Source organism: Anopheles cruzii, chromosome 3, assembly GCF_943734635.1.
Source record: "Anopheles cruzii chromosome 3, idAnoCruzAS_RS32_06, whole genome shotgun sequence".
Classification (NCBI taxonomy): Eukaryota; Metazoa; Arthropoda; class Insecta; order Diptera; family Culicidae; genus Anopheles; species Anopheles cruzii.
Window position 1 is genome coordinate 31,303,756 of NC_069145.1, and position 26,668 is coordinate 31,330,423.

At 48.4% G+C, this 26,668-nt stretch overlaps 1 protein-coding gene across 1 annotated transcript in view; it reads left to right on the forward strand.

The window, feature by feature from the left end:
- Positions 1-26,668, forward strand: part of LOC128270218 (uncharacterized) — an 84,537-nt gene that overhangs the window by 14,243 nt on the left and 43,626 nt on the right. The window contains exons 2-3 of the mRNA XM_053007620.1: positions 5,345-5,565; positions 9,445-9,580. Of these exons, the coding sequence (XP_052863580.1) occupies positions 5,345-5,565; positions 9,445-9,580 (357 nt within the window). The remainder of the gene's footprint in view (positions 1-5,344; positions 5,566-9,444; positions 9,581-26,668) is intronic.

Here is a 26,668-nt window from a genome sequence, read left to right on the forward strand (position 1 = left end):
TATTGGGTTATTGCAAGACAACCGGAACAAAATGGCAGAACAACGTTCCGGTCGGAGATCAGTTAAAGGGCAAACTTTATTTATTACGTGCTAGCCAGCGATTTATCTAGAAAAGCCGTGGGCACTACATTCATTCGACATTCCTCAAATGGAAGAGTTTTTTGGGGGTCCACATTTTTGCGTACGTCTTGCAAATGGGTAGCCTTTAATCGACAGCCGTAAAAGCAAGATGATCGATCCGTTTTACGACACTTTAGTCCAACTTTTAGACTAACAAGCGGTGGCCACCTCCAGGATCATCGATGTTTTTGTTTCTCTGCTTTTTTAATGCCCATCAATGTTTTAAGACATCGCGAAACAATAGCAGTAACGCGTGCTGCTGCGAACATTGGAATTCGCCTATTTCGACAAAAATGCCGACCGATAAATCCCCAAGGCAAGTGTCGCCACTGTTGCTGAAATACTCATTCGTTTCCGGCCTTCTTGCCTGCGGGGTCGCTTGATTCTATGGTGGGTCATGTATGCTGTCGGCGTATTCTATGTCACTGCCTCCGCGGGCATATGTATGGAACTCAAAAATGGCTGCGATCGGCGAAAATGTTTTCTCCAATGACGATGATCATAATGTTGATGGCGCCGGGTTCCTCCGCGTGTCCAGATGCGTGATCAGCGTGCTTGGGTTACACAACAGATTTGTGAGAATCATGTTGGCAGTCCGTGGTGCCCTCCCAAATTAGACAGAAATCCGTGTCCGTTTAATAATCTATCAAATTTGTTGAAAATATAAGAATCATAGTTGCCGAAATGTTGTGCAACAGTAAAACCGTCATCGCATTCGGCGATAGGAACGTGTGTTGAAACGTAAACGTAAACGTAAGGGCCCTGGACAGCCCTTTTCGAACCCGGTGGTCTGGCTGAACGGAAATCGGCGCCCCACGAAAGGCCTCGGGCGAGGCCAGGAAGAAAACTGTTTTCCCACCGTCTGGCTCGCTTCGGCTGCCAGCCACTGCCGGCCCCCGAGAACCATTAAAATGAATGATGACATCGAGATGCCATCAAATTTATTCACAGTTTTTGCGCGGTTTTATTATTATTATTATATTATGGTTCGTGCTTCTTCATCCCGCGGTGGTGGACCTCCGGACAAATCGCCGATTTGTGCGCCGATACGCTTTCGGGTAACCCAATCCCCGTAACGGGTTCATATTTATCAGATCCTCTGATTCGAGAAGTTTTTATACGCCCCGCCAGCGTCGCGCCGCTCTCTCGGTGTATGGCTGGGGAACATCCGGGAAACATTAGTGAAAACGTTCTGTCAGCCGACGTTCTCACCCACTCGACGGGGCGCGGGCGAGGCCAAATGTGTTTGGCCCACTTCCGCTCCAGAAAGTCCTGGAGAGCGCTCCCATCCCAGACTGGTCCACTGCTGTTCAATTCCAATCACACACACCCACACACACAAAGCCATCCAATAATCGTAAACGGGCGTTCGGGACCGGACCAGTACATGATGTTGGTTTTTCGAGCAAAGATTTCCACACGGCGGCGCGGCGACTTTGGTCCCGACGAGTTGGCAAAATAAGTGGTATGATATAAAAATAAGCACCGGCTTGGGATAGGACAGGACAGGACAGGAAGGACAGGCGAGCGAACGAGCGCTGGGTGCGCGGGCACGACGGCACAATAAAAACAACTTTACGGAAAAACCGATACAGGAAAAATAGTCTGACACAGGCCCGGAACTGTTGCCGACGTGTGCCAGGATAGCATTCCGAGGCGCGCAGGATACAACAGACGGGGATCGACGAACGGCCGGGCCGGGTGGGGTTGGGAAGGATTTAGGATATATCCTGGCAGCAGAGTACGCGCCTAGGTCCCCTACATTGGCCGAGCGGGCTGATAGTTGTTGAGTTGCTGCTTTTACAGTGAGTGTGCTTTGAAAATTTAGAAATAGGAAACAAAATGAAAATGGTAAGCAGAAGGGATAAGGAATGTGGATGTGTTTTTTTAACGAAACTTTCCCATGCTGATAGCCATCTCGTGCGCCTTTCTGTTGTGTCCGCATTCCGTGTCCGCGCCGGTTACGAACTAGGTCGTTGCGGGGAATGCAGCAGTCTTTCAAGGAGCTCTCGGCTCCTGTTATTTCTATCGCTCGCTTTGCCCACTCGGATGGAGTCGCCTTGGTGGGTGATGAGATAAAATACTATATTTTAGTGATATTTGAAACAAGTAAAGCAATGTTTTTCGGGATGGAACTGGTTTTCCTTTATACCAACCAGAGGAGAAGCCAGCCGGGTCGACTGTCACGATTGCATCATGAAGCACTTACTAATCGTCTGCAAAGAAAGCCAAACACATTGCATCTACCCATGGATCTGGACAGATGTGCAATAAGCAGCATTACAACTTTGTACAGCAAACATGGTAAAACAAACTTTGATTTGAAAACCGACTTGTTTCTTGTCATCCAGAGGCTTTGTTCCAGTCGTCTGTGTTTGTTGAACCGAATGCGGCACAATTCCTGTTCATTTGATGGCCATGGATGTACTGAAATACAAAGCCAAAGGTAGAATCCCTGTGTCTTTGTTGGGGTTTTGCAGCACTTCAAGGTATGCAATCATCATATAAAGCGCCGTATACGAGTAGCGAATGTAGACTGTCCTTAGCCACACATAAGAGTGTCAACTGTTGTTGACTCTGAGGAGTAGTGAACGCTAGCTGCTGGACTACTCAATGTAGTGTCCCTCAGGGCAAAGCGAGTTAAGTGAGAAGTCGAAACAGCAGAAGTCTACTCGTAAATAAATGCCGATGTTCGCAAAGTCTCTAACCTAGGACAAATCCCCACCATCCTTAAACCTAATTGCACGAGGCTGTTACGAAATGTAATGATGCGTCCGGCGAACTGTTTGCCAAACGGTTACTTCTTCCAGCGGAAAGCAAATAGATCGTGTTGGGCAGCAACCGCCACGCAACCCTATCCGGCAATAGATCCTGAACCGAGTTCGCCCTGTGCTGGGGACAGCAGCGCTGCTCTGCAGTGCAGAACGAGGGCCGGAAATGCTGCTCGTGCCAAGAGAGGAAAAAAAAAGCTGGTGCCAGCAGCGCCGCCGGTTCAGAGTTTGCGTTGGCCACCCGGCATTGGCTACGTTTGCCGTAGCTTTCAAATTTATAAAACAAACATCGAAAAACGGTGATTACCGAGCTCTTGAGCCGAGGCCATCATCATCGGAGTGGCTCAGGGGGATTGCGCGCACCGGTCCCCCTAGCCCCGGACCGCAGTCGTCACAATTTCTATTTCTCCGAAGACACGAACGATTAGGCAAACAGAACTTGGTGCCATTTGGAGAGGCGACTTTTTATGCGCCCGATCATGCCCTATTCAACATTCGGCCTGCCAAATGGCGGACCAGAGTCAGCTTTCCGCCTTCAACCGATTCATTGCTTCGGTTTCGTCCAAACAGCAAACAAATATTTGCGGGCCGCGCGCGCTGCCACGGTGATGCCTTTCGCGAATTTTTTCTTCTCCGCTGCTGGCCGTGGCACTGGTTGGCTCAATTTGGCACAGGGAGAGATGGAGATGCCGATGGTGGTGGATTGGTCTGCCTGTTGGCGGTGGCAGGATAAATTGTGCGCGAAAATCATGCTAGCTCTGCACACGGAGCGGACAGAGCCGAGGGATAGAAACTAGAATTTAAATTCGAGAGGTTCGGCATCGAAGGTCCTTTTTACGGGAGGTGGTGAATTGATGGCCGATCGAGCCCGGTCGCTCGCACCCTTTGCGTGTGTAGGGTGAAAATTATCATAAAAATATCGTTAAAACAGAATCTGAGTAGATAATAAAAGACAATTCATGGTCCCTGGCTTCCGAGCACACACCCTCAACCTCCGAACCAGTGTTACGACATTTTCGATGACTTTCCGCCAAAGGCAAGCCCTTTTCGCCGTTTGCGTTCCCGGTGGGTGCTCGGGTGGGGTTGCAAATAGAACGTCTTGCAAGGTGCAGAACCCATTTCTTGGCCCGGATTGTTGCTTTTTCTAACCTACGGAGGAATTTCTTAACCAGTCCGGTACGAGACAAGGACGCGCCACCCGCTATACCACACCGTTGGGTGGTTAAAAGAAGTAGCCTTGTAAATTTTGCAACTTCTACCAATGCATCAGAGTATAAGTGGAATCCCGTAGACAGAGGTTAAGGTCCCGTTTGGATGAGCAGTTTACTTTTAATCTCAGAGGACGGCAACTCATCAAGAGAATGGTAGAAGTATGTGGTAGATAGTTTCATTAGCAATTTGTTGGGATTTGGACCAATTGAGCACACTAAGGTTAATAGAGTGGTTAACAATAATGGCTAAATTGGTAAGTTAAATTCAACAGACTTTAACTACAGTTTTGGTTAATTAAAATAATGTGGTAAAATACATTAAAATCCACTTGCCAACAGCTTGTTCAGTAATTCCTACATTTGTTTGGCCCCGTTCCTTACGTTCTTTGCACTCTACGTTTGTGTTCCTTCACAAACTGAAGGGATGTTGTCACAAGTCGCCAGAGTTTCTGCCGACCGGGCCTTAAGGACACGCTCCAACTGGCTGGTAAGAATTTGCACACGCACTTTATTCCATCTCCATCTGCTGACCTTGGTAGCTTTAATTTCACACGTGAACTAATGCCGTTGGGCCTTCCTTGATGAACATTAATTTTCATTAAATTAATTAAGTTACACATCGCATGGACTAAGCTTTACCAGAAAAGGCTGCTATATCTTGACGCTGGTGCGCTGTTCCCGGCACGGCCTTACGGGCAGCTTTCAGCTTACACGGTTCTGTCTAGTAGTTCTTTTCGTTTCGGTTTTTTTTTTCTTCTGTTGGTCTCATTAATGGCAGTAGAGCGTGTGGTGTGCGTTCGTCAGACCGGCTTTTGCGTCTTTCCCACCCCGAAAAGGGAGTTGATTTGTAAGTTTTTCGTGCGCTTTTCGCTAATGCTAATGAATAAGTCGGCTGGCAGCGTGTGCTTGGTTGCTAGCTGATTAAGCCCATGGGATCGTGGGCGCGGCGAGAAAGCGAGCCTCGGTGCCGCCCCTGTTGTCTTGATTAATTTCTCCGAGCCAGAAAGCGGACAACCCGGGTTCCGTGGGTCGTGTAACGCATTCAACGAAGCATATTTTCTCGATGAAAAGGCAGAGTTTGCCTCGAATTCGTAGAAGACCCGGGCACAGCAGTGCGTACTAATATCAAGTTGAGCGACAAATGTTCGAAAACCGTTGAATCCTGATACGATGAAGGATGGCGTTTTGTAGTGGAAATTAGTTTTAAAATATTCGCTTCTACTTTTTAAATATCCTTTCCAGATGTGTACGGCTTCGGAGCGATCCGGTCGGTGCAGCTGGTAGTTGATCCGCCAGCAGTTCGTCGTGGCCAACATGCAACACTGCGCTGCCTGTACGAACTGGACGATTCTTCGCCACTGTACTCGGTAAAGTTCTACCGCGGGCTGCGCGAGTTCTACCGCTACTCACCGGGCCAGCAACCGAGCAAGAAGATTTTTCCCTTTCCCGGCATCAACGTCGACGTAAGTATAACGTTTCAATTACTTTTTCCACGTCGTGCGCTGCGAACCGTTTCGCTTCTATCGGCCATTCGTTGGCAGGGCTCGTGCCGCAGCGCGTTCTCGGGCAGCAGAAAGAGTAATTTGAAGGCATTTGCCTCCACTGACACTAATCCGTCTTTTCTGATCTCGAAGAATCGCTCGACTGGCAAGCGGGCCAAGAAGTAGCAGTAGGACTCCGTCCATAAGAAATCTAATGAAAGTCATGTTCCCGATGGGGGAGCGCGAGGACATCATTAATAGAGAGCTCTTTTATATTGTTCGTTTTTTTTCCTGGCCGCTCAGCAGCTGCTCTCGAGGGGTCCCTGTGGTGGTAGACAAACGACAACCGGTTGGGAGGTTGTGATGATCAACATTATCATGAAACGATGATTCAACAGGCTCAGTTGACAGACGTGAGCAAAGACGACTGAAAAACCTTTCGAAAACTAGCAAACGGAAGCAAACGGAAACCAATAAGACAAGATTACGTTGCAGGACGATTTCTGCAACGTGTTTCTTTTTTTGCGTGACTTCGGAATGAGGTAAAGCTTAACGTTAATGTTTGTGACAATCGTTAGTCCTCCGTCGGCCCGCTTAATGGCTGTTCTCATCCAATCGGTTACAGCTTTCGTTGATAGAGTCCAGCAAAGGAACTATAGCGGCAGAATTGAATCCTCGAAAGGCGTTCACACGCTTTCGATGGAATAATGCAAAAATCAGAAAACGTTCGACATTCTTTCTGGAGAAGTTCGTGAGCATCATAAGTTCTTGCTGCCCGACGGTCACAGAACGCTCTCTGAAGCCTGTAAGTGTTTTCGAAAAGAATTCGGCCTCCGATATCTTGTTTCGTAGAATTTTGGCTTAGCAAAAACGAACCCTTTTTTGTTGCACAGCTCCGTTGTTATTTTTAGCGCCAGCAGCAGCGCAGCGCAGTGGAGGTTACCAAACGAACAACGAGCCATCGCCCCATCGTTAGCGATGCTTTTCCGAGATCGGTTGAACGGCGTCTTCTGTTTTTGCGCTCGTTATTAACTTATTAATTATAATTGGAAGGCTGAAGATTATCTTTCATCGTCAAAGCGTCTTCGGCTCTTTGTGCACCATTTTTCGTTGTTGCTTACCCGGCTGCGGAAAGATTGCGCTTACTGAGAGAACAGCACCACGGCTTCTTCTGCTGTTTCCCAGTCCTGTAGTAGGCTGTTGCAAAGAGCTCCTTGACGGATATCTCAGATGGCCTGTGGTGCGACCCATCCAAACTCGTCTTGGGTGGGAGGAATCTATCCGGTTGTCGGTGCGTTGTGCAAGTTTTGCTGGTCGATGGTTTTGAATCTTCACGCAGTTCGTGGGCGAACCGGACCAAGATGTGCGATAAACGCATTTGTGAAAATTGAACTTTGAGTGATTATCGCGAAAACAGACGACCGGTGCGTGGGCTCGAATGATTGCGATAATTATGGTGGTCTCCGAACCAAACTCTTTCCAGTGTGGGTTGATGAAAGACACCATTTTTATTGAAGAACTAGTGTCAAGTTACTTAATACACCTGAGGAAGATTTTTATACTTTTGTTAGTAATGTAGGCATTGCCTTTTACGAACAACTTTTTGCCTACTAGAAATAGGTTTTTATGCGATGTGTACAAATTACACACATATTTTTGGTAACAGGTTTTCTTTACTAAACCGAATTTTCCTGATGTTTCCACAACGCCATATAGTTGAAAACTTCCGTCACTTATGGTTGCATATGTTTCAATCCTCAACAACTGGTAGTAATGCTGAAAGGAAATGTGTGCGAAACCTAATGCGAAATATCCTAAATGAAAATCCTCAATCTGTTCTAATCAATATCGTGTCGGGTCTGGAACCTTCATTTTCGTTGGGTAGTTTATCTTTTACAATTTATCTTTCAATTGCCTTACGCTGGGATCGCTTGTCTGCTTGTTCCGTCCCAAACCTGCACACCACAAGATGATATTTCCGAAATGGGTTGATCTGTGATTTTCAACCGACAGCCCAATTCGGTTTCCGGAGCCGATGCATAGCCAATTCGTAGCGATTGTGGTTTCCATGTGCTATTTTGCCTCCCTGAAATGGGTCTCCACGTCGACGATGTCCAACGTGGGGTTTTCGAAGGGCGGCATAGGATGGCAATTGGCCTGATCCACACACGCATATTGGTGGACAGTTAGTTTGAGCAGGAACTATCAACTTCTGGGAGATGCAAAATGACAAAAGCGGACGAAAATGATCCGTGCTCTTTAGAAAGCGTCAAGTCAAGGGCACCAACACAACACAGCTCTGCCAGTTTGCTGGCTGCCGAAAGCCGTGCTCGCATTATAATATATTTATGAGATTACCCTTGCCTTGCGGATGTCTCAGCCTTTTCTACCAGCCATCGAAAGTCTACCGCTGCACAGGGCACGGTCCGCATTTGGGACGCACAGCTCGAGAGCTTTCCATCTTCGTATAAATATCCTATTTCGTTCGTCTTTAGATTGTCCTTTCTGGTTTCGTGAGGGTGACGTTTCGCTTAATGTTGGCCGCTGAGCGGTTGGGGCTTTCCCTTACTACTTTTGATTGGCTGCCGTGTAAGGCAGAGACACACACAAGTTAATTCGTGTCTGCTACATTTTAGCGCCATCTTTCCGGTGGAAAAGTGTCCTGAATGTTTTAACCACCGCAGTCTTTATACGTGATGCGGCGTAGTTATTTGAAGACCGCGTCCCACAAATCGTGAATAGTTGACGACCCAAAGTCGTCGGGTGAAATTGAATGAAAAATAGAGTTAAAGAGAAAACTGCTTAACTCGAACAATACATCCTGTGGCCGAGACGCGACGGTGGAAAGGCTCTCCGGCAGCAGCAGCCTGCTCGCCTGCTCCGGTAGCAGCAGCCTGCACGACGGAAGACGAAAAAGGATCAAAAGATCAACGGAATAAACGACATCCATTTAACAGCGGGAGCGGAAGACGACGGCTTGTTTAGGTTCGTTGGACCCGAAAGTCGCTCGGGGAAATCGTCTAGCGTCTCCGTTCGGCGGATTCGGAAATTTAACCCCGTTTAGGGAACAGTAAAGTGTTTCGCTGCATCGTTTCGTTTCGAGGCTACATTTTCGCTTGCCACAACACTTTCGCCCTGGTGTCGATCGAGAGGGGAACTGTTCCCATCATTTCTGCTGAAATGAATGAATTATTCGGTCCACACCATAAATATGGAGCAGATCCCGATCCGCTGAAAGTGGGGCAGCGAGTTGAACGCTTGTGTTGAAACGATGAAATTGTCATAAATGATGGTTGCAGAAGCATCCTCTGGATTGAATGTCCATTTCCGATGCCAATAATCTGCCACACACCATTTTCAAACAGCATGAGTTATTTATTTATGCGTGGAATTGTGGTGGAGGAACCATTGTGAAGGAGTTACGAACATTAGTTCCGTGGCCAAAACTCATGCGAACATGTAGTCCTTTTCAGTAAGATTAGCGAGTTATGAGTAAAATAGTATGTTTACCAACATTTAAATCCATATTTTTAGTGCTTCGTTTTTATTATGAATGCTCCTTTTTTGTGATGTAGAGCATTTAAGAAAACATGAAAGAAAGCATTTCGTTCATAACAACTCAAGACAAAGTAAGAAAAAGAAAGCTGTAAGTGCTAGCAAGTTTTTGTTTATCAATCCTTACAGCACTTAGCGTTCCCAACTATAGTTAGGCCAGATCTTCAGCATTTTCTACTGAATGTCCATGACGTTCATCGGATTAAACCAAGCGGACCTGTAGTCGATTTAATAATCCCTCGTGGCGCTCCGAAAGTTACAGTAACCCTCTTATTCAAATTATTGTTGTTTTCTTGTATTCCGCAGGCTTCAATGTCCGACAACCGGCAAGTTGTCATCAAGAACGTTGGCTTCGGGTTGTCGGGCAATTTTTCCTGTGAAGTGACGGCCGACGCACCATCGTTTTCTACCGCAACGGAGCAAGCGAGCATGCAAGTAGTCGGTAAGTTACTTATCCATCCCGGTAAGAGGCCACCGTCCGAGGCTGTACGGTTCCGGGAAAGTGGACAGCATAATCCTACCGGCCTCTAGGTCTTGCGTTAAATTTGAACATGCTCCTCCAGCCGTCGGAGAGGGAACATTGTGCAATTGGATTTTGGCAGTTTCTAGAAGCGGGTAGTTACTGTGCTTCGAGTTGGCCTGAAACTTGTTGTCATGCATTCGACTCCAAGGGCACGGATGATCGGGCAACCGTACCCGGCGGCGGCGGTACACACTGATATTGGATAAGCATCGAAGGGCAATTTTCCGAATGGATTAGGTTAAATCAAATTACGTCGGTAGAAACGTGAAACCGTTACGGTAGCCGGTAGTTTGCACTTGCGTTGCGTAACTGCACAGGAGGAAAGAAGCGCTGTACAGTGCAGTGCAGCATTTTAACAACGGTTGAGCAAGATTACGGACAAATCAGGCCGTTTTGCTGCTGCTGCTGCTGTACGTACCCCCCAGTGCTTATTAGTTTTGCGGAAAACATTTTGCTGAAAAGCATTGTGCTGTTTGCCGTTCGTAACACACACGACCTGAAACAGGACCAAATGCCAAATTTAATCTACAATTTCTAATCTCATTGTTGCGCAAAGGGATTGTTTACATGATCCGCTTTCGGGGCCCGTACACGGCCCATGAATGTATATCAAAGCGCTTCTCGTTACGATTCGCCGTGGGCAGTGCTGTTTTCCAAAGATCTGTTTCAACGGATAAGTGGCGGATAACAGTGAGTGGGTAGGACGCCTCAGGCTTAGAGGTCTAGATACTCCCAAAGATTGGCCTCACCCGGCTGGGACCTTTGGGCGGGGCAAACTATCGCAATGTATGCAACAAAAAACCTGGTTTAGAGTCCTGAACAGAGGAGTGCTTTTTGAACGGCCGGGATTTGGGGAATCCGGTGGCTGGTTGGAGAAAAAGGTTGATCAGATAATTGACGAACCGCTTTGGTGATATGCCTCATGAGCCTGAGGACAAGATCGTTATGGCGGCACGTGGTTTTATGATGATTTAACGTTCACGTGGTACATCGTAAACGTTGGGTTAGTTTCAAGTTCAAGCAGGCACGTGGAAAAGGGATCCAGTTTTGTGGAAAATTTTCTTCTTAGAATTTTGTATGAAAGTGAAATTTAAGGATGGTTGTTGTGTCAATCATGGTTTGTTTCAGAACAAAAAATCGTTTATATAAAATCGAAATTGTGTCCGGCCGTGTCCGGTAGGTCCGGACTTTGACAGCTACATTTTGATACCGGAGTAGATCCTTAGACTTAGACCACAGTTCGTTTTGTCGATAGGGCGCCACATCCGCAGACATCGATACTGATCGTATCAACGTACTAGCGGGCCCCTGGTGCTTTATGTTAATGTCCGATAAAAAAATTACTGTTGGTTATAATGAGCGTTTGATCTCTTGTCCAAAAATTAACATTGATTGGCACCGAACGTAGTTATCTGGGTTGGCCATAAGTGTTCAATAGAATAAAGGTCGGCATTAGCCACAGCAGACAGTGCGATGCGGGGCGAACCCATTGACTTTCACGCAAAACACTCGCAAAAAGGGACGCGCAGATCACAAAACCGGCTTAGCCACGGGCAAATATCACCCCGACGTGATCTATCATAAACACAAACAGAAACACTGCGCGCTGAGCTGGGCTTTCTTAGTTTGTTATCCAGTCGACATTCGCCGCCACAGGAAGGAACTAGTACTACACGGCGAACGACGTCGATTTTAGTGCCACTTCGCCATCTGCAACGCTCGCTGCTTTTTCGTGTATGCTACCTATCAGGAAGCCATCCCTCTCCACTCCGTGGTTATGTTTTATGACCCGATGTTGTTTTGCTCCGGAAAATGTTTAAGACGTCGCCGGTCGGCAGCGTACGCGTACGGGGAGGCGATTACGAAAGATATAGTGTCAGGAGGTGGTGGTAAAATTTAATGGCGGAAATGCAATTGTCGTACCCATGTGCCGCAAAGCGCTCCGCCATCGACCCTGGCCGGAAGCTCTCCGACAAGGACGGACGGCATGAGATGGCGATGCGATCTAAGAGCAAACGTACCTCCTAGCACCATCGTCGTGGTGTCCTCGGCTCGGGCCGTACCGTGCCGTTTGCTTGACTGGGTGTAGTGCGGTGCTTTTGCTTTTCGCTCCACTTCGGAGCATCCTTGTTTTGTGTTTCGCCCGCAATCGAAGCAGTGCTTGGTCAAGACCACCACTGCGTTTGAGAGATGGGCGGCGAGCACACCACCCGGGAACGGTAGACGGAAAAGAACGCTTGAAAAATCAAACACGACGGTACGAGAGCAAAAATAAATATTTTATAATGATGCTCTCGAAATGTTACTATTTTGACTTGGTCTCCTGCTCTTGACTCGGTTGACCGTTTTCTGGTCGATGTCATTTTCTTGGAACTTTGTCGTTAGCCTTTCACTTTGCCCCGGTGCTCGTCCTGCTGTGCCGTCTGCTGGTGCAGTGACCCTCTCGTTGCGTTCGCTTTTTCCTTGCTTGATAAAAGCGCCACCTAACGAGGGGAGCGTCTTTTAAGATGCTGCTCTTTTAATGTCCGAGGATCTACTGTAAGAAGGCACTGCGCCACAAGAGTCTTAGTACTTTTTGGATAGCTTCAAGCAATGTTGAACACTCCGTCTGTGGTTATCTGAAAATAATGGAAAAAATTGTAAGAAAATGTGAAAGAATCTATTGTAAATGGAAACAAAAATCGAGACGGATTATTATGTGTCCGTTAGTAATGTCGCATCTTTGCCAATACCTCAAATCCACAATCGTCATCCGGTAGCTGTAAAGCTACCATCGCCGAGAGGTGTCCGGATCTGCAAAATCCAGCGACTGGCGATAAAAAGGTAATGCCCGCCTGTCATAAACTACGCTTGCTATTAAATCTTCCACTCACTCTGTGAACGCGACGACGGTACACTACACCTGCGATAAAATATGTCGATAACATAAATAATGTTGTTTGCGTAGCCTGTTGTGTGCGCCGCAGCATCGCGAGTGCACGTGGTTCGAAGTTTTGCGCCGTAACCGCGTCGATGCAGAACCGCGTTTAGACATTTGAGCCATTCATTTTATCCCACACCTATTGACTTCCGGATTTCCTTTTCGGAAAATCGTTATGTTTTATTGTTGTTCGGTTCGGAACACTTATGGTTAACCGGCAAAAATCCTTTTCCCGTGGGCCCTCCACACGTTCGTGCGCTATAGAACCAGCTGAATGCGAAAAAATGGAACCATTTTTTTTTTCAAACTTTTCACACCAAATCCCAAGTGCGCAATGCTGGCTCATATCTTACGGTGGTAGTAGTGCCGTGGTGGTTGCGGGAAAGCATTACACAACCCCCAACACACCGTTTAGACGGTTCCACAGTGTTCCGGGGTGTTCCGGAACATTTCGACGGCTTTAACACGCGGTGCGAGTAAATCGGATAAAAAATGCTGTTATTGAAAATTTGTCAAACAAGACGCATGACTCCTAAGACGCGCGCGGCGGTACCATAAGTTGCAAGACAAACCAAGTTTCTTCTGCACGTGACAGGATGTTGTTATTGCTCGTGTTTCACTCCGTTTTGTGTCTCTCAAACGCGTGGCGATATTAGAAAAGTTTCGATTGTCGTGCCGCCGTTCGGTGGTACTTTTCGGCGTGAAAAAAATATTTATGCTGCGAACTGTCTGGCTACTTGCCGCGAGCGGCAAGGCTGCTAATGCAAGTTTTTCAACCTGTTCAGCGTAGAAAGACCATTGCGGACGCTCCGAGAGCATTGGTTAGCTCACTTTTCACGTCCAATGTCCAACAAAGGTGTTTAAAGTATGAAAGCACCAAGCGCAACAAAACACAGTTATAAAAACGTCAATGGGAACTTGTCAAATTTACACATGATAGCAATAATAATAATACAAAAGAGGCAATAATGATATAATGAACTATTTTGATCGTGAAGCATTAAAATGATATTTTGCAAATATGAAAAAAAAAATTCAAGACGCCGAAAGTCAAAGAAAAAAGTTCTTTCAAACGCACGATGTTTCGATGGTTGGGCTCGCGTGTGGTGTATCGATTCCGTGCAGTGTATGTGGATGGTAATTGAATTTATTTTCCTCGTCAAACTCGCTGTCGGCGTGGGTTGACGGCGATGAAATTGGGTGTGTACAGTCCGGTATTGATTCCCGTTTCGGTTTCAATGCTCTGTGTATAGCTATCGAAACATCAAACATAATCGAAAGGGCTGGCCGAAAGGGCGGCCTACGATGCTGCCGACGACAGCGAAGGTCCTATCGACCGCAGGATGATACGGTAGGTGCTAACGGAAAATGAACAGAAAGCGATTCTGTCATCGGATCGACGAACGAACTCCGGTAAACCAGTCACCACACACACAGAGCCCCTAGCAGGAGGAAAACCACAGCATACGGGAAAAGTCCCGACAAGCAGAGCATTGAAAATGGCAGAAATTGATAACCCATCCTTATGCTTTCTGCCGATACCCCGGGCGCGGCACAGTAATGGGGTGCACCGACACCGAACGGCCCCAGCTCACGACAAGCTCTCCTGTTCGTGCAGCGCGTGTGCACCCAAATGTTGGCCATTTATCGATGAGCAGAGGTCAGGGTTGGACGGAAGGCTACCACCACCAGTGCTGCTGCTACTACCACAACTAGTAGTACTGTCAGGAGCTCAGGGGATTTTTTTTACGTTCCGGATTATACAATAGTGATTCGAGAAATAACAACCCGTTAGTATCGAGCGGAGCAGAGCTCTGCCAGGCGTCATTGTTCGACACGATGTCCTCCAAGTTGCTGCGAGCGTGCAGGGCGCGGTGGCGGCGTTCGATTTGCTTCAGAAGTTTTCCGACTCGGTTCCGAGCACCCCGGAAAAACGGGCCAGCAAAAACAGTGATAGCTACTAACTGTTGCCCGCGCCCGCCCGTTCGCTTTGATGTTCCCCGGGCACGATTGTCGTTTGTCGATTAGGGCGATAGAAAAGGACGGGTCGCGCGCACACGGATCAAGGAATCGTCCGTACAAACGACCGACAAAACAATCGAAAGCTCGATACTGCTGCTCCCTTCTTGGCCGCGCTGCCGAGGAGAGCTCAATAGATTTCCCGGCCAAAGGACACTCTCGGAAGCTGCGGCACGGCACGGCCGTTTGGGTTTGCTTTTCCTTTCCTGACCATCATCGCCCGTTCCCGATGGGGGGCGAGACATCATCGAAGGTTGTGCCGATGCTGTGGATATCATTTCAATCGGCCTCCGTAATCGTGTAGTGCCACGGTACCGTTCTGTCCTTGGCCCAGGAAGATATGCTTCGCCGGACATTCGGTGTTTTGTTTTGGATTTCGGTGTCTTTTGGGAAATTCCTCCGCAAGAGCCCGACATGCCGGCCAAGATTAACTTCGACGAGGAAAGCAAACCCTTTCGCTAACGCAATCCAGCAGAGCTAGGCTGAGTTGTTTAGTGTGTGAATCTTTTCGGATTCCCAGTCCGTCCGAAGAAGTGACACGGCACGGCTCGCACCTTAAATGGTGTCAAGTCGTTTGGCAGACCGTCAGTTTGGCCGCATGGTGGAAGCAAAAAAAAATCAAACAGAAGGATATGACATGGTGGTAATTGTTTTGTTCGGTCGCCAGAGGGCCAGCCAGTAGTAGCGATAGGTGCCCTCTATCAGTAAAACTCGAGACCCCCGTGGTGATCGAAAGGGAGCGCAGAACAATGGGGAAGCAAACAAACCCGGACACGAAGAGAATGTCCCGTTCAGCGGAAGATTGCCTCAGCCACCGCCGGGAGAGGTCCACCGCAGTGTATCCGGAACAGATTTCCGGATGATCACACTGTACCGGACTCCGTACCATTTTCTTCTGCCAGCACACAACAACACGCCGCCGATCGTTGATTGTCTGTAAATTGAGCATTTGTTTGCGTCCATCGGAGGCGTACGGTGCAGCAACGTATCCGAGAACCTCGGCGACCATCATTATACGTTGGTTCTCGTAGCCGTCTGGGTAAACAACCCTCTCCCACTGCCGGCCGCTGCAGCGTATAGCCAACGTGTAAGGAGTGTTATTAGCATGTAATGGATTGCTGATTTTTCCAGCACAAATCGATGATGGAATTTATGGACGTCGTGCAACAATGTTGCTGGGATTCAACGATTCCGTGGAAAACTCAATCAATATTCATTGGATACCCGGCGGCTGTTGACGATGCAAATCGAGGCAGCAAATAGTTATGCTCTTGTGATCCCATTGAGCAGCACGCTATCAAACAATGGAATTCGCGTTCGAATTTTGTGGTGTTCGGTGTCGAATTAATACATATGTTTTGAGCGATCACAATTTTGGCACTATCGTGAACACTTAATATTAACCCGCTGGCGGAACACATTTCATTAATTTAACGTGAAATCCAAACCATTGCTCGGTTTAAAATTATCACTTTCGTGTTCTCTCTTTAAACCGTTCGAGTGAACCCGAACCCGAAAATCAGTGTGCGGCAACATCATCAGCTCCTGTTCAGTTGAGCGCGGAGAGGGAGCCAGTCATGATTTTATGACCGTATGGCGCGCCATCGTTGCAGCATATTCCACCGCTCGCCCTGCCACCGGGTGGCACCGCCGGCACGCCGGCATGATGAACCATTATCAAAAGAATTTTTCGTCTTTTGAGAGCACCTTCTTCGGTCTCTTTTCTCACCTGCAACCTAACGAAGCAAAAAGCGTTCCGAACGGAACGGCACGTTTCTGGCAACGGTGGTGTGGTGGTTCCGCGCTGCATCGCCGGAAGTAGTGGTACATATGGCCCGCGGGGACAGGAAGAGAGAGGAAACACATGAAACGGCCCGGTGTGAGCGTTAGGTGCACGCAAGAAATGTAGTATTGCTGCAGAGCAAGCTTTCCATTCCTGTCGCTCGTTCGCTCACTCGCACATCCTTCACTCGGTCACCAGCTCGGTGGTTTGTGCTTGTGTCATTGCGATCCGTTTTTCTGCTCCTTTTTTTCAAGTTTTTCCTTTCGAAAAGGGCGCACGGCCGGCAAAATCGTGCCATTTTCCTTCGTCTTCTCATATGTGCTTGAAATCAGGTTTCGGAGGGAGGTCCTTTTTCTGGTAACACGGGGGTTCTGTCAATTTTTGGACACACCCCGGCTCATTTAGGCACTGCGTCTGATGGAGGGAAGGCGTCTGATGTGAGACGAACCAGCGTCAGCTTGGCGTAAACGACCTGCCGTTGACTTTGGGACGCTGGGAAAGTAGCACCAACACCACCACCACCACCACTACCACCGTAAACATATTACGGAGGCTATGGGTCCCCGCTCGGTCGATTATCGGTTTCGTTTGGGCGGGCACTCCGACTTTCGGCCAGGACTAGAAAATCTATAAAACTTGCATTATGCACGGGACAAAAGAAAAGTTGGCTGCTGCACCTAAGATCCTGCCCCGCTGCTACTAGTGTGCTGCTCCCCTGCGGCCATATCTACTGCGAAGTGTCTGATAGGAAGCCGGATCCCGGTTCATCCCGAAACAGGTCGCGGCACGACGGGCGATGGATGTACTCGCTCTCGGGCGCTCTGGCCAAGGGCGCTCCATTGTGCCTCTTGCGCGCGCTTAACCTTGACGTACTTTGTCGACGGTGGTGACGTACCGAAGGACGATGACGAAGACGAAGACTGCAGCAGGCAGCGGCCATGGTATCGGCTTTCGGCAATCCCTTCGGCTCAGTGTGTGGAGCAGATAAAATTCCGATCACGTCGCAAGTTCAATTTCGTTGCTATTTTCAGCCGCAGCGAGGAGAGGGCCACACTTTGTGCACGGGGCCAATTTCGGGGATATCCTCCCCAATATGTTGTGGAGTTGCAGTGTGCGCCGCTTGTTGTGCGGCTGCTTGGGAGGCCACTTCAGCTTGAGCCACTGGAAAGAGGGAAGGGTTCTGTGAAGGAAAGCCCCGAGCCCAACAAGAAAAAAAGGACGAAACAAATCAACACACAATGTTCGGGTGGGGTGCGCGCAGGTTAGCATATCCGTGCCTCGCAATGGGCGGAAAATTTATGGGTTCAAGGAAAGTTTTCGTCATCGTCCTTCCAACCGTCCCGGGCGGCTAATGCTAAAGTACACTTGACCCCACGATGCCGCAGGGCGCTTCGTAAGACTCTCGCCACTCTACTGCGAGGCGCTCAGATGTTTGCTCGACTTGAGGTAGAAACTTTACTCCGGGTTTGCTTACATTTCGACTTTTAAATACATCTTTTTTTCCTTTATTACTCTTAAGCAAGACAATCTCGTCGACTGTCAACAGAATAATATGGTCTGGCCGGAGATTCCAGAAAAGAAAAAAATAATTGAAAAAAATTAACACAACGTTTTTTTAGATGACGAGAGGTTCGTAAAAGAATTCAGACATCAAGTTCTTATCAACTATGTTACTTCTTAATCGTAATTAAGCAACATGCGTTTAGTACATCAACACTAAAGCAGTCGTGGATTGATTCTGTACTGTTGTGTTATTTTTAGCTATTAATAAACCGGTTGAACCGTAATAAATGTGGTAGACGACTCAAAAAAGAACGCTACGATACAAGCTCGTTAATCCCAACGTCGGATGGCTACCCGGGTGCCAATGCTCGGTCAATTGCAATCGTTATGGCACATTCTGTAGCACATTAAACGCATGACTGCTGCGGAGGTCACGTTCCACAGGCAGATGGAAGCATGTTCAGGTTATTCCGGTAGCTGCAACTCGCTCCAAACGTGGTGTAGGGCCCGTTTCGCCAGCTTTAATGGATGTTGGCGCTGAAGCAACCAACTCCCAACGGGCGTGTGGCCACGCCACTGTCAATGGCAATGTCTAATTAAAGCCAGCCCTGTCGATATTATGCTGCCCATATCGATTTCAATCTAATTGACTTCTAATGCCTTCTAGCTTTTGCGAAGTGCATCTGGCGTCCAGGTAGGGCCCAGCAGCAGCAGCAGTCGGCTCCAGATGTGCACTTCTTCGGTCAGGGGTCGGCACATACGTCAAATCGGGCCGACGATGTCACTGACCAGCGGAAGGCGTATGGTGGCGTGGCGGACATTGGTTGGTGTTCGGTTTCCGGTACGAAGTTAATCACCGTCCCCGTATGTGTGTGTGTTGCTAAGCCCGTTCCGCCCGCTCAGTTGAGGAAACGCAAAGCCGTGTCAACCGTGTCCGGAAGAGGGCAGTGAAGAACCTTCCCCCCCCACCGGTCTGGAATGAGTTTGTGATGTGTTTATTAACACGGTGTCTCATAAGACGGTGCAACGGGAGGGCACCTTGGATGAGTAGCGGCCGTGCTTATCTGCTCTCTCTGGTCCGCCAAGGGCCGGCCGGCCGGAGTAGCCGGCGGTTGTAGTGTCCCGTGCATCCGGAAGACACTGATTTCGCTAGACGGCAAACTAATAACACTTCCACTTTCGTTGCCATTGCCCCGTCGTCATTATCTGGTCCTCTTCCGGCCCGGGGGTTGTTTAGCGTGCGACTTAGCGTCTGACGTCGCCGTGGTCGGCCGGCAGCTTTAACCGAACAGCCTGCGGCCAGCTTTCATGTGGAGACACCGTGTGTCCGTTGAGGGGGGTGTGTATGCATAAGTAATGTGTGCCATCTTAGGCAAGAGCACACACCTTCCAGAGCCGCACACAGGGCGAGCTTGTTGATCCCGGATCGGGACGGAACGACCACACAGTACACAGGCGACGCTGGTGAAACGGATAGGGATCATTATTCTCTATTTTGAAAACTCCATTTGTCGAGGGTTTGTCACGAGTTACCAGTGTCACAGTGCAACAAACTAATTTATCTGTGCTTTGTTTGTGACCCTGCCTGCGCATGAAAATGTTCACAAAAGTTATAATCCATTACTTTAATGAACGGTTATGACTAAAATGTGAATATGAACTACATTCAACGGTACTGGAACCGGAATCAGCCATTGCTAAAACACGTTGTCTATAGTACTTAAAACAGGTACTTTGTGGGAAGAATATATGAAGAACAAGAGTTGAACAACTTCTTAAAAATGATTTAACCGGTTAACTGGATTTAAATGGTTGGAGGCAGTCCTTTAACGGCAATTCTTGCGACAAACGTTCACTAAGTAATTATTATTTTCTACAAAAGCCAACTGTCTAAAGATTTTCCTATGCTCTGTTCCATGTCATCCGATGACTTCCCTGTCAACCTTTAACACCACACAGGGGACCCTATTTTGCGCTCCCTGCCCAACGGTTGTGATTTTTCAATCAAAACTAAGCGGCTGAAGAAGGATTAGCATGGAGAGCATGGAAGGAAAAATCACTTGAAGCGATCATATCTATGAATTTTCCCACGATTTATGGCGCACTCATTCGTGGAAACGGCTCCACCACAGCAGCGCGCGCCCCCCCCAAGGCAAGTCCGCCGCGCGCTTAGACACCGTGTTCCGTTGCGTTTGCTTCAGGATATTCGCCCCGACACACTCGGGACCACCGAGGGAAGCCGACGCCCCGGTAATGCAAATAAACAGAGAAAAACGCCGGCACGGCACACTAGCGAACGCCTTGCCGGTGTGCCTTGCCCTGCCTTTGGTGGCTTGGAGACGGATGTGGGCACCACACCCCGAGACCAGGCAAAGCAGCATAAGTGCGCTTGGGCGGGGGCCATCGGGGGGCCGGCGGATCCTTTGAAGGCAGCAAGAGGGAGCATTACACACGCTTGAATTAATCTCTTGGGTAAGATGAAAATCTTCGCTCATCGTTCCCCGTAGGACGAGTCATCCTTCATCCTGTGACCCTAAGACTTTTAGCCTGAGGCCAACCGACCCGGCTTTGTCCGTTCGTCCTCCGTTCGTTTCGCCGGCCAAGGAGTGATCCTGCCACAGCATTCAGGTGTTAAAGCGTTATGCTTACACGCAAGAGCCTTTCCACCCTTTCGCTCTCGCCGGTGATGCGCCGCCGGGCGCAGCGTTGTTCGGGTGGGAAAGTCGCCGGGAAATTTATTTAATATGGAAATTAGCTCCTCAACATATCCGGTGTGTGCGGGAGACAAGCACTTTCAGACAGGCGTGGTGCGCGCCTTATAGAGGTGCCCGGGCGCGGCGCTGGCGGAGGAGGATCCACTTTGGCCGGATGCATTGCGCTGCTGCGCCGCAACTTGCCCGGGACCGACAGCAGCCTGGGGGCGTGTGTTGCACAAGGTGAAAAACGGTAAAGTTTGAGCGATCCGGCAAAGGAGTCCCAGTCAGCCCCCGGGGATCGTGTGTAGTTTTCCGCCCAGTTGGAGTCTTCCGGAGAGAGAGAGAGAGCAAGAGGAGCGAGACACAGTGCCCTGCCGGTGTGTGTCACCGTTTGACATGTGGCGTCGAGCGCCAACAATTTATGCGCCACCCCGAGGGCTGGCAAGTGAGCGCTGGGACGGGACGGGACGGTACGGGGAGCAAATGGGGCGCTATCACAAATGCAATCAACAAGTTTTGGGCGGAAAATTGCTTCGATAATTTGTATCTGCTTGAACGCACGTCAATTTAATTAATCGCCGACAAAACAACGGAAATTTAGCTCATAATGGAGGCGCCTGGTGACGGAAGTGTTGGTGCGGCCCGGGAGTGCAGGGCTCAGCGGGAGGATGGAGACGAAGGTGAAGACACGCTTTGCGGTTTACAATCATCCCGAAGAAACGGATGAATGAGTCTCGTGCGCTGGTGCTGCGTTCCGGAGAAGTAACCTGTGCAAACTTGTAACATTTGAAATGAACAACCGGGACAATTGCCTAATTGCCTTCTCAGCAACAGCATCAATAGATTGAGCCTTCCCTGGAGAGATTTGTCTGCGAGATATCATATTTGGACCATCGCTTAACACAGGGTCATCCACTTCGTAGTTTCGTAATCACAGGGCTGGCATTTTGCAGTTTTCGAATATATCTTCGATGTTTCAGGTGAATGTCTGCCGTTTTAGAAAATGAATCGCTTAACAACAGAACAACGTGTTAAAATGATCAAAACTTATTACAAAAGTATGGGGATGGGAAAACGCTAATTTTTCCAACAAAATTTGCTTCAGCGACAAGACAATTTTACATTTTGCGCCTAAGTAAACAAGCAAAATTATCGCATCCGGGGGACTTGAATACCCACAATCGATTGAAGAGAGGCCGTAACATCCAGAAAATGTGACTGTATGGTGCACGTTATAGGTTGACGGTCTATTTTTCCTACATTTTTTTTTTAAAAACGACGAAGGGAGAACCACTACCATCAATTCCGAGCATTACCGCCAGATGATAACATGTTTTTTAGCCTGCAATTGAAGATATGACCTGCCACTTTGGAGCATTTGAAAAATAACATTCGTCAAGTTATAGCCAAGGCACCAGGTGAATAGTGCAAAAAAAATCATTGAAAATTATCTTATCAGAATCGATTGGTGCCATAGATCCTGAGTGTTTCGCGGATAAAGGCAAAGAACAAATTTTCAGATAAAAACAATTTCATTGAATACTTATTTTTTATGTTTTTTTAGATTGATTTTTGAATGACGAAATTTTTTACCCTGTTTAAAGCCGTTCCTTCATACAATGGTCAGTCGCATCATCTTCACAACACAACTACCATGAACAGAAACGCGCTCAGTGACAGTGGCTAATGGCGGGGGGTTAGAGGATTAGAGGAACTTTCGATAGATTCCGGAAAGGATCATTTAAACTTTCGCAACGTCGCCGCCGTCCCAGGCTCTGTAAATATTGGTCATGTCAAAACAGAACGGCAAAGTAAACGTGAAACGATTGCTGCTGCCCCGGTCCCCGGGATTGCGGAATGCGTCAACCGCAGAACTACGGATCAGTGTCACACCAATCTGCCTCTGCCCCGTTGAACTCCGAAAAGTAACAATTAATGTCACTCCGAACAATGCCGTCAAAATCACACGCCAACACACACACACGGGCTCACGAAATGCAAACAAACAAACCCGCGCCCATGTTAGGCAATCGTGGTCGTCGTCGTCGTCGTCGTCGACTTGTGTTACCGCAAGAGCACGGCCGACCACGGCGAAGTTTTCCGGTGGAGCACCTCGAAAGGACTCCTCGAAACACGAAACAATACGTCCCGGCGGCGCCCGCGCGCTGTCAACGGTTCGGAACGAAAACCCGGCCGGGACGGGTTCGGAAAAGTTTTTGGGGGCTCCACAAAGCGGGGACGCCCAAAGGGTCCTGCTCTGGCACGCGCTACAAAAGGCCCCCCCAATGGCTTAGGTTCGCACGATTTCACTGCTTTATGACAGTTTTAACAATCGCTGTTTTCCGTTGTTTTTTTTCTTTCGATTCTTCTGTTTTTGTCCTTTCAAACCGACCGAACTCCTGAAGTGTCGTGACGCCGCCCCACAACGTAACGGGCCGGTGTCAGGTGCTCCAGGCAGCCGCATTTTACCATTTCTTGCTCGTTGCTGCTCAAGGTGGAACACCTTTATGCACGTTAACCTGAACCAGCGAGATCGATCGACGATCGCTCGCTGGGATCAAATTAATTCTCAGCTGGTCATTAATAGGCATAGGGTTATTAACTTTGTATCCGATCTACAGATTCGTAAGGCTTCTTGACTTTGTGTTTTACAGGAATTGATTTAGTAACCTCCTGGTTGAGTTGAACTTTTAAAAGTTTACAATATTCAAGTGTATTTCAAGTGTCCTATATTGTATTCCATGAAGGATCTCTACACTCTTGAGCACTGAGCACATACATAAGTTGAGGGAATGGAAAGCTACTTCAAAGTCGTTCTCCTTCGACTACCAAAGCTTACACGCGGGTCCTTCGCGAATCTGTGGATTTTTTGCTTGCCCTCCCTTCACGAGCCAAAGAGAGTTCAGTAGCCGTGTAATGGGTTCACCGTAAGCATCGACAGCACACAAAAAAAATTGAAAATACTTTCGAAACGTAGCACTTAAACGTGTGAGTGGTGGTTGGGCCCAGCCAATGTCAGCCCCGTCTGCTGAGTATCGCGAATAGACAAACGGGCGTTCGTCGTCAAACATTTCCGCCAGCAAAATCGAGGCAGATCGAGACTCTCTCGAGCCGCCGCTTATCAAGATCTCGCGCCAACGTTTGCTGCAGTGGCGGATGATGGTTTTAGGTTTGAGAGCGACCCAGAAGAAGGAGGTGCCACAGAGATATCATGCACGCCGATGTTTCATGCCGAATTCACCCAATGGGGCGCTCCAGCTGAAGAAGCACTTTCGTTATTTTGACATCTGCTTCTTAGCACCCCATCACCACCACCACCATCAGCATCATCTGGCTGGCGCGAAAGCTGTTGTGCAGCGGCCCGGAAGCGGATGTCTTCCATACGACGACGCGATGGTTGGTGTTGTCACTTTATTTGTGGCAGAGACAATCCCGTCGTAAAACGTGTGGAAAGCACACTTCGATTAGCTGATCGCGTTTCACCTGCCAGAAAAAAAAGTATTCACTCGCGCCCGTTCCTATGCGATTAATCGAAGTAAGGACAGGGCCGTGGTACATTAAAAGTGATTCGTTATCAAGATAGGCCGCTTCCCGGCAGCCTTAGACTCAAATAAAATACTGTTCAGTGAGTGGATGTAAAGAAGACGAACAAAACCATCCAGTGCAGTGATTCTGCCAGCATATGGCGCACAGGCGAACCAACGGCGGCGGTGGCATGTTACATCCTCAGACAAGTCATGTGCCGACACCGAGCACGGTAATGGTGGCTTCTTGCGTGTCTCGCATGGCTGCGAGTTCAGGCTCAAGTGCTCATTAGCGTTTTAGCACGTCCCTAATCTTCACACATTAGTTTGTCTTGTGGCGCCCCAGACCCCCGTGAGCAGGCAGGTGGGCAAGCTGGGAGCTGCACCGAGAAGGCTTCGGAGGATTTGACGCGTTCGTGATGTTTATGATTTCTTCTCCCGGTTGAGGTAGTCCGGCGGGGCGGGCGGAACGTGTGGCGAGTTCTGTTGACACGAACGAACGCAGACAGGAAAGCTCTACGCTCGTAAAGCATACGGGTGTGTCATGACCTCAGGTGTGCTCAGGACTTCCAACCTGTCGTGGTCGTGAGCGCTTGGAGGTTACTTGGAGGTAGGTGGCATTGGTGGTTTGCCGAAGTTTTTCGCTCGGTCTGGCGACGGGACGAACTATGTGTTGCCCGCCCGTCTCCCAGTACCATATAATCCCATGGCACGCCATCAAATCCTGCGGTGTCGAGGTTCAGGTTCGAGTCTACGGTGACGATGGACGCTAGTCAAGTGTGAGTACACGAAACAATGTTGTGTAAGTGTTCGACATTGATCGCCGGATCCCCACTGTTCGACTATTGATGCCCGGTTGGTTGTAAAAGTTGACGAAGTAATTCGCAACCAGTTTTATCATCACAAGTATCACAGGTTGTTGGAAGTGATCACATTTTTACTTCGAATTTCGCTGTCAAGAGCGCTCATAAGCGGCTCGCGGTAGTCCACAAAAGGCGAGCACTCTCTGTCAAGGCAAATCCTAAGGACCGACTCATCCCTGGGAGGCACCTGCTACAGGCGCGATGGAGCACGGTGCTTCCATATCCAGATTGTTATTGCTGGCACTGGTTGTTCGTGCTTTCCCCGCCATGGTTCGCCATGCTTTTCAAATAACAATTTTCAATCATCTTCAAGCGCAAGGCTGCTGCCCCGACCGTCCCTATGTCACAGAAAAGTAAAGCTTACCGTAAAGCTCTCCGCTGACTGCCTTTGACTGTCAAATAACGGCTCGGTTCCAAGCAACGACTACCGATGTTTACCCGTGCAGCTCCGCTCACTCCGACCGAGGCTGTGTGGCGATGTTGTGTTGAAAAATTTATGCCAAAACATATGAATGTTGATGAGTCGTTCCACGTGTGCACACACGCACGCACAACAAACGCAGCCAGCTGCTTCCCGCGGAAAAATCTTTCAATTTTCCGACGGATTCGACCCTTCTCGGGTTGTGAGCACACCTTTGCATGTGAAGTCTTGGGTGGGTAGCCTTTTCACGACGAATGGTGGCGGGGCTGCTAACCTTTGGCCCTCGTTTGTGCCGTACTCTGGAAGAGGACCTTCGGAAGCTCGTCCCGCGACCGGTTGGAACGTTGCGGTAAACGGAAGTAAAATATATTACAGATATTATTGCTTATTGTAAGTGGTTTGATGTGAATGCTCGCATTTTTCGGCGGCCGGCTGTGTGGCATTCGATGTTGTTCTCCTCCTCCTCCTCCTCGACGCTCCTTGACGTTCTCGGTAACCAGAACGGAAGCTCGCGCGGGCAAGAAGCGGCCATGAATGGAGGAATTTCATTTATTATTCAGCATCTCTCACGGTGGCGCGATTCGTTCCCGGGCCCCCTGTGGGCGCCATTGTCGTCATTGTTAATGCCGCTTCCGACTCCGAAATCCGCAGGTCGTTGGAGAAACATCAAATTTTATGTGATCAATTTGTTATGAACACTTTTCTGTTTTTTTCGGTTTGGTTTCGATTTTTGGTGCGTAACCAGAATGTTTGTCAGTGGAAAAAGTGATGACTCGATGTGTCCTCTAGAAAATAGTTTGCCTGTTTTTAAAGTTGATGCAATGCATTCGTAAGTGAAGGAACATCGGATCAAAGCTTGAAGTCAAAACCAGTCGGACAAAGCTTTCGTGAGTTGAAAAGATGCTCCTTTTTTGAAGACTTTCCACGATTTAATGAACAAAATACCCAAACCCCATATTGGTAGACAATGTACTCTGTCCCCTATTATATTCATACCTCATCATCAAATCCGACGTATCGAATTGCGTGACAAGTCCTACTATCCAAGTCCTAGAAGTGTTGCGGCCAACCAAAGGGCCGACAGTCATGACAGACTGGGTGATATAAAATAAGTTTACAATAATCAACTTCCGTTGGGATTTGTTTTGTTGATCGATGAAAAACGACGATTGTATTGACTGTCCAATGGTTTGCGGCACACATCATCGATCTTGCCGTAGCAGCAAACATTAAAAGACGGAATCAATAGTAATTAATCTAACAGCTACTCCATTTCAT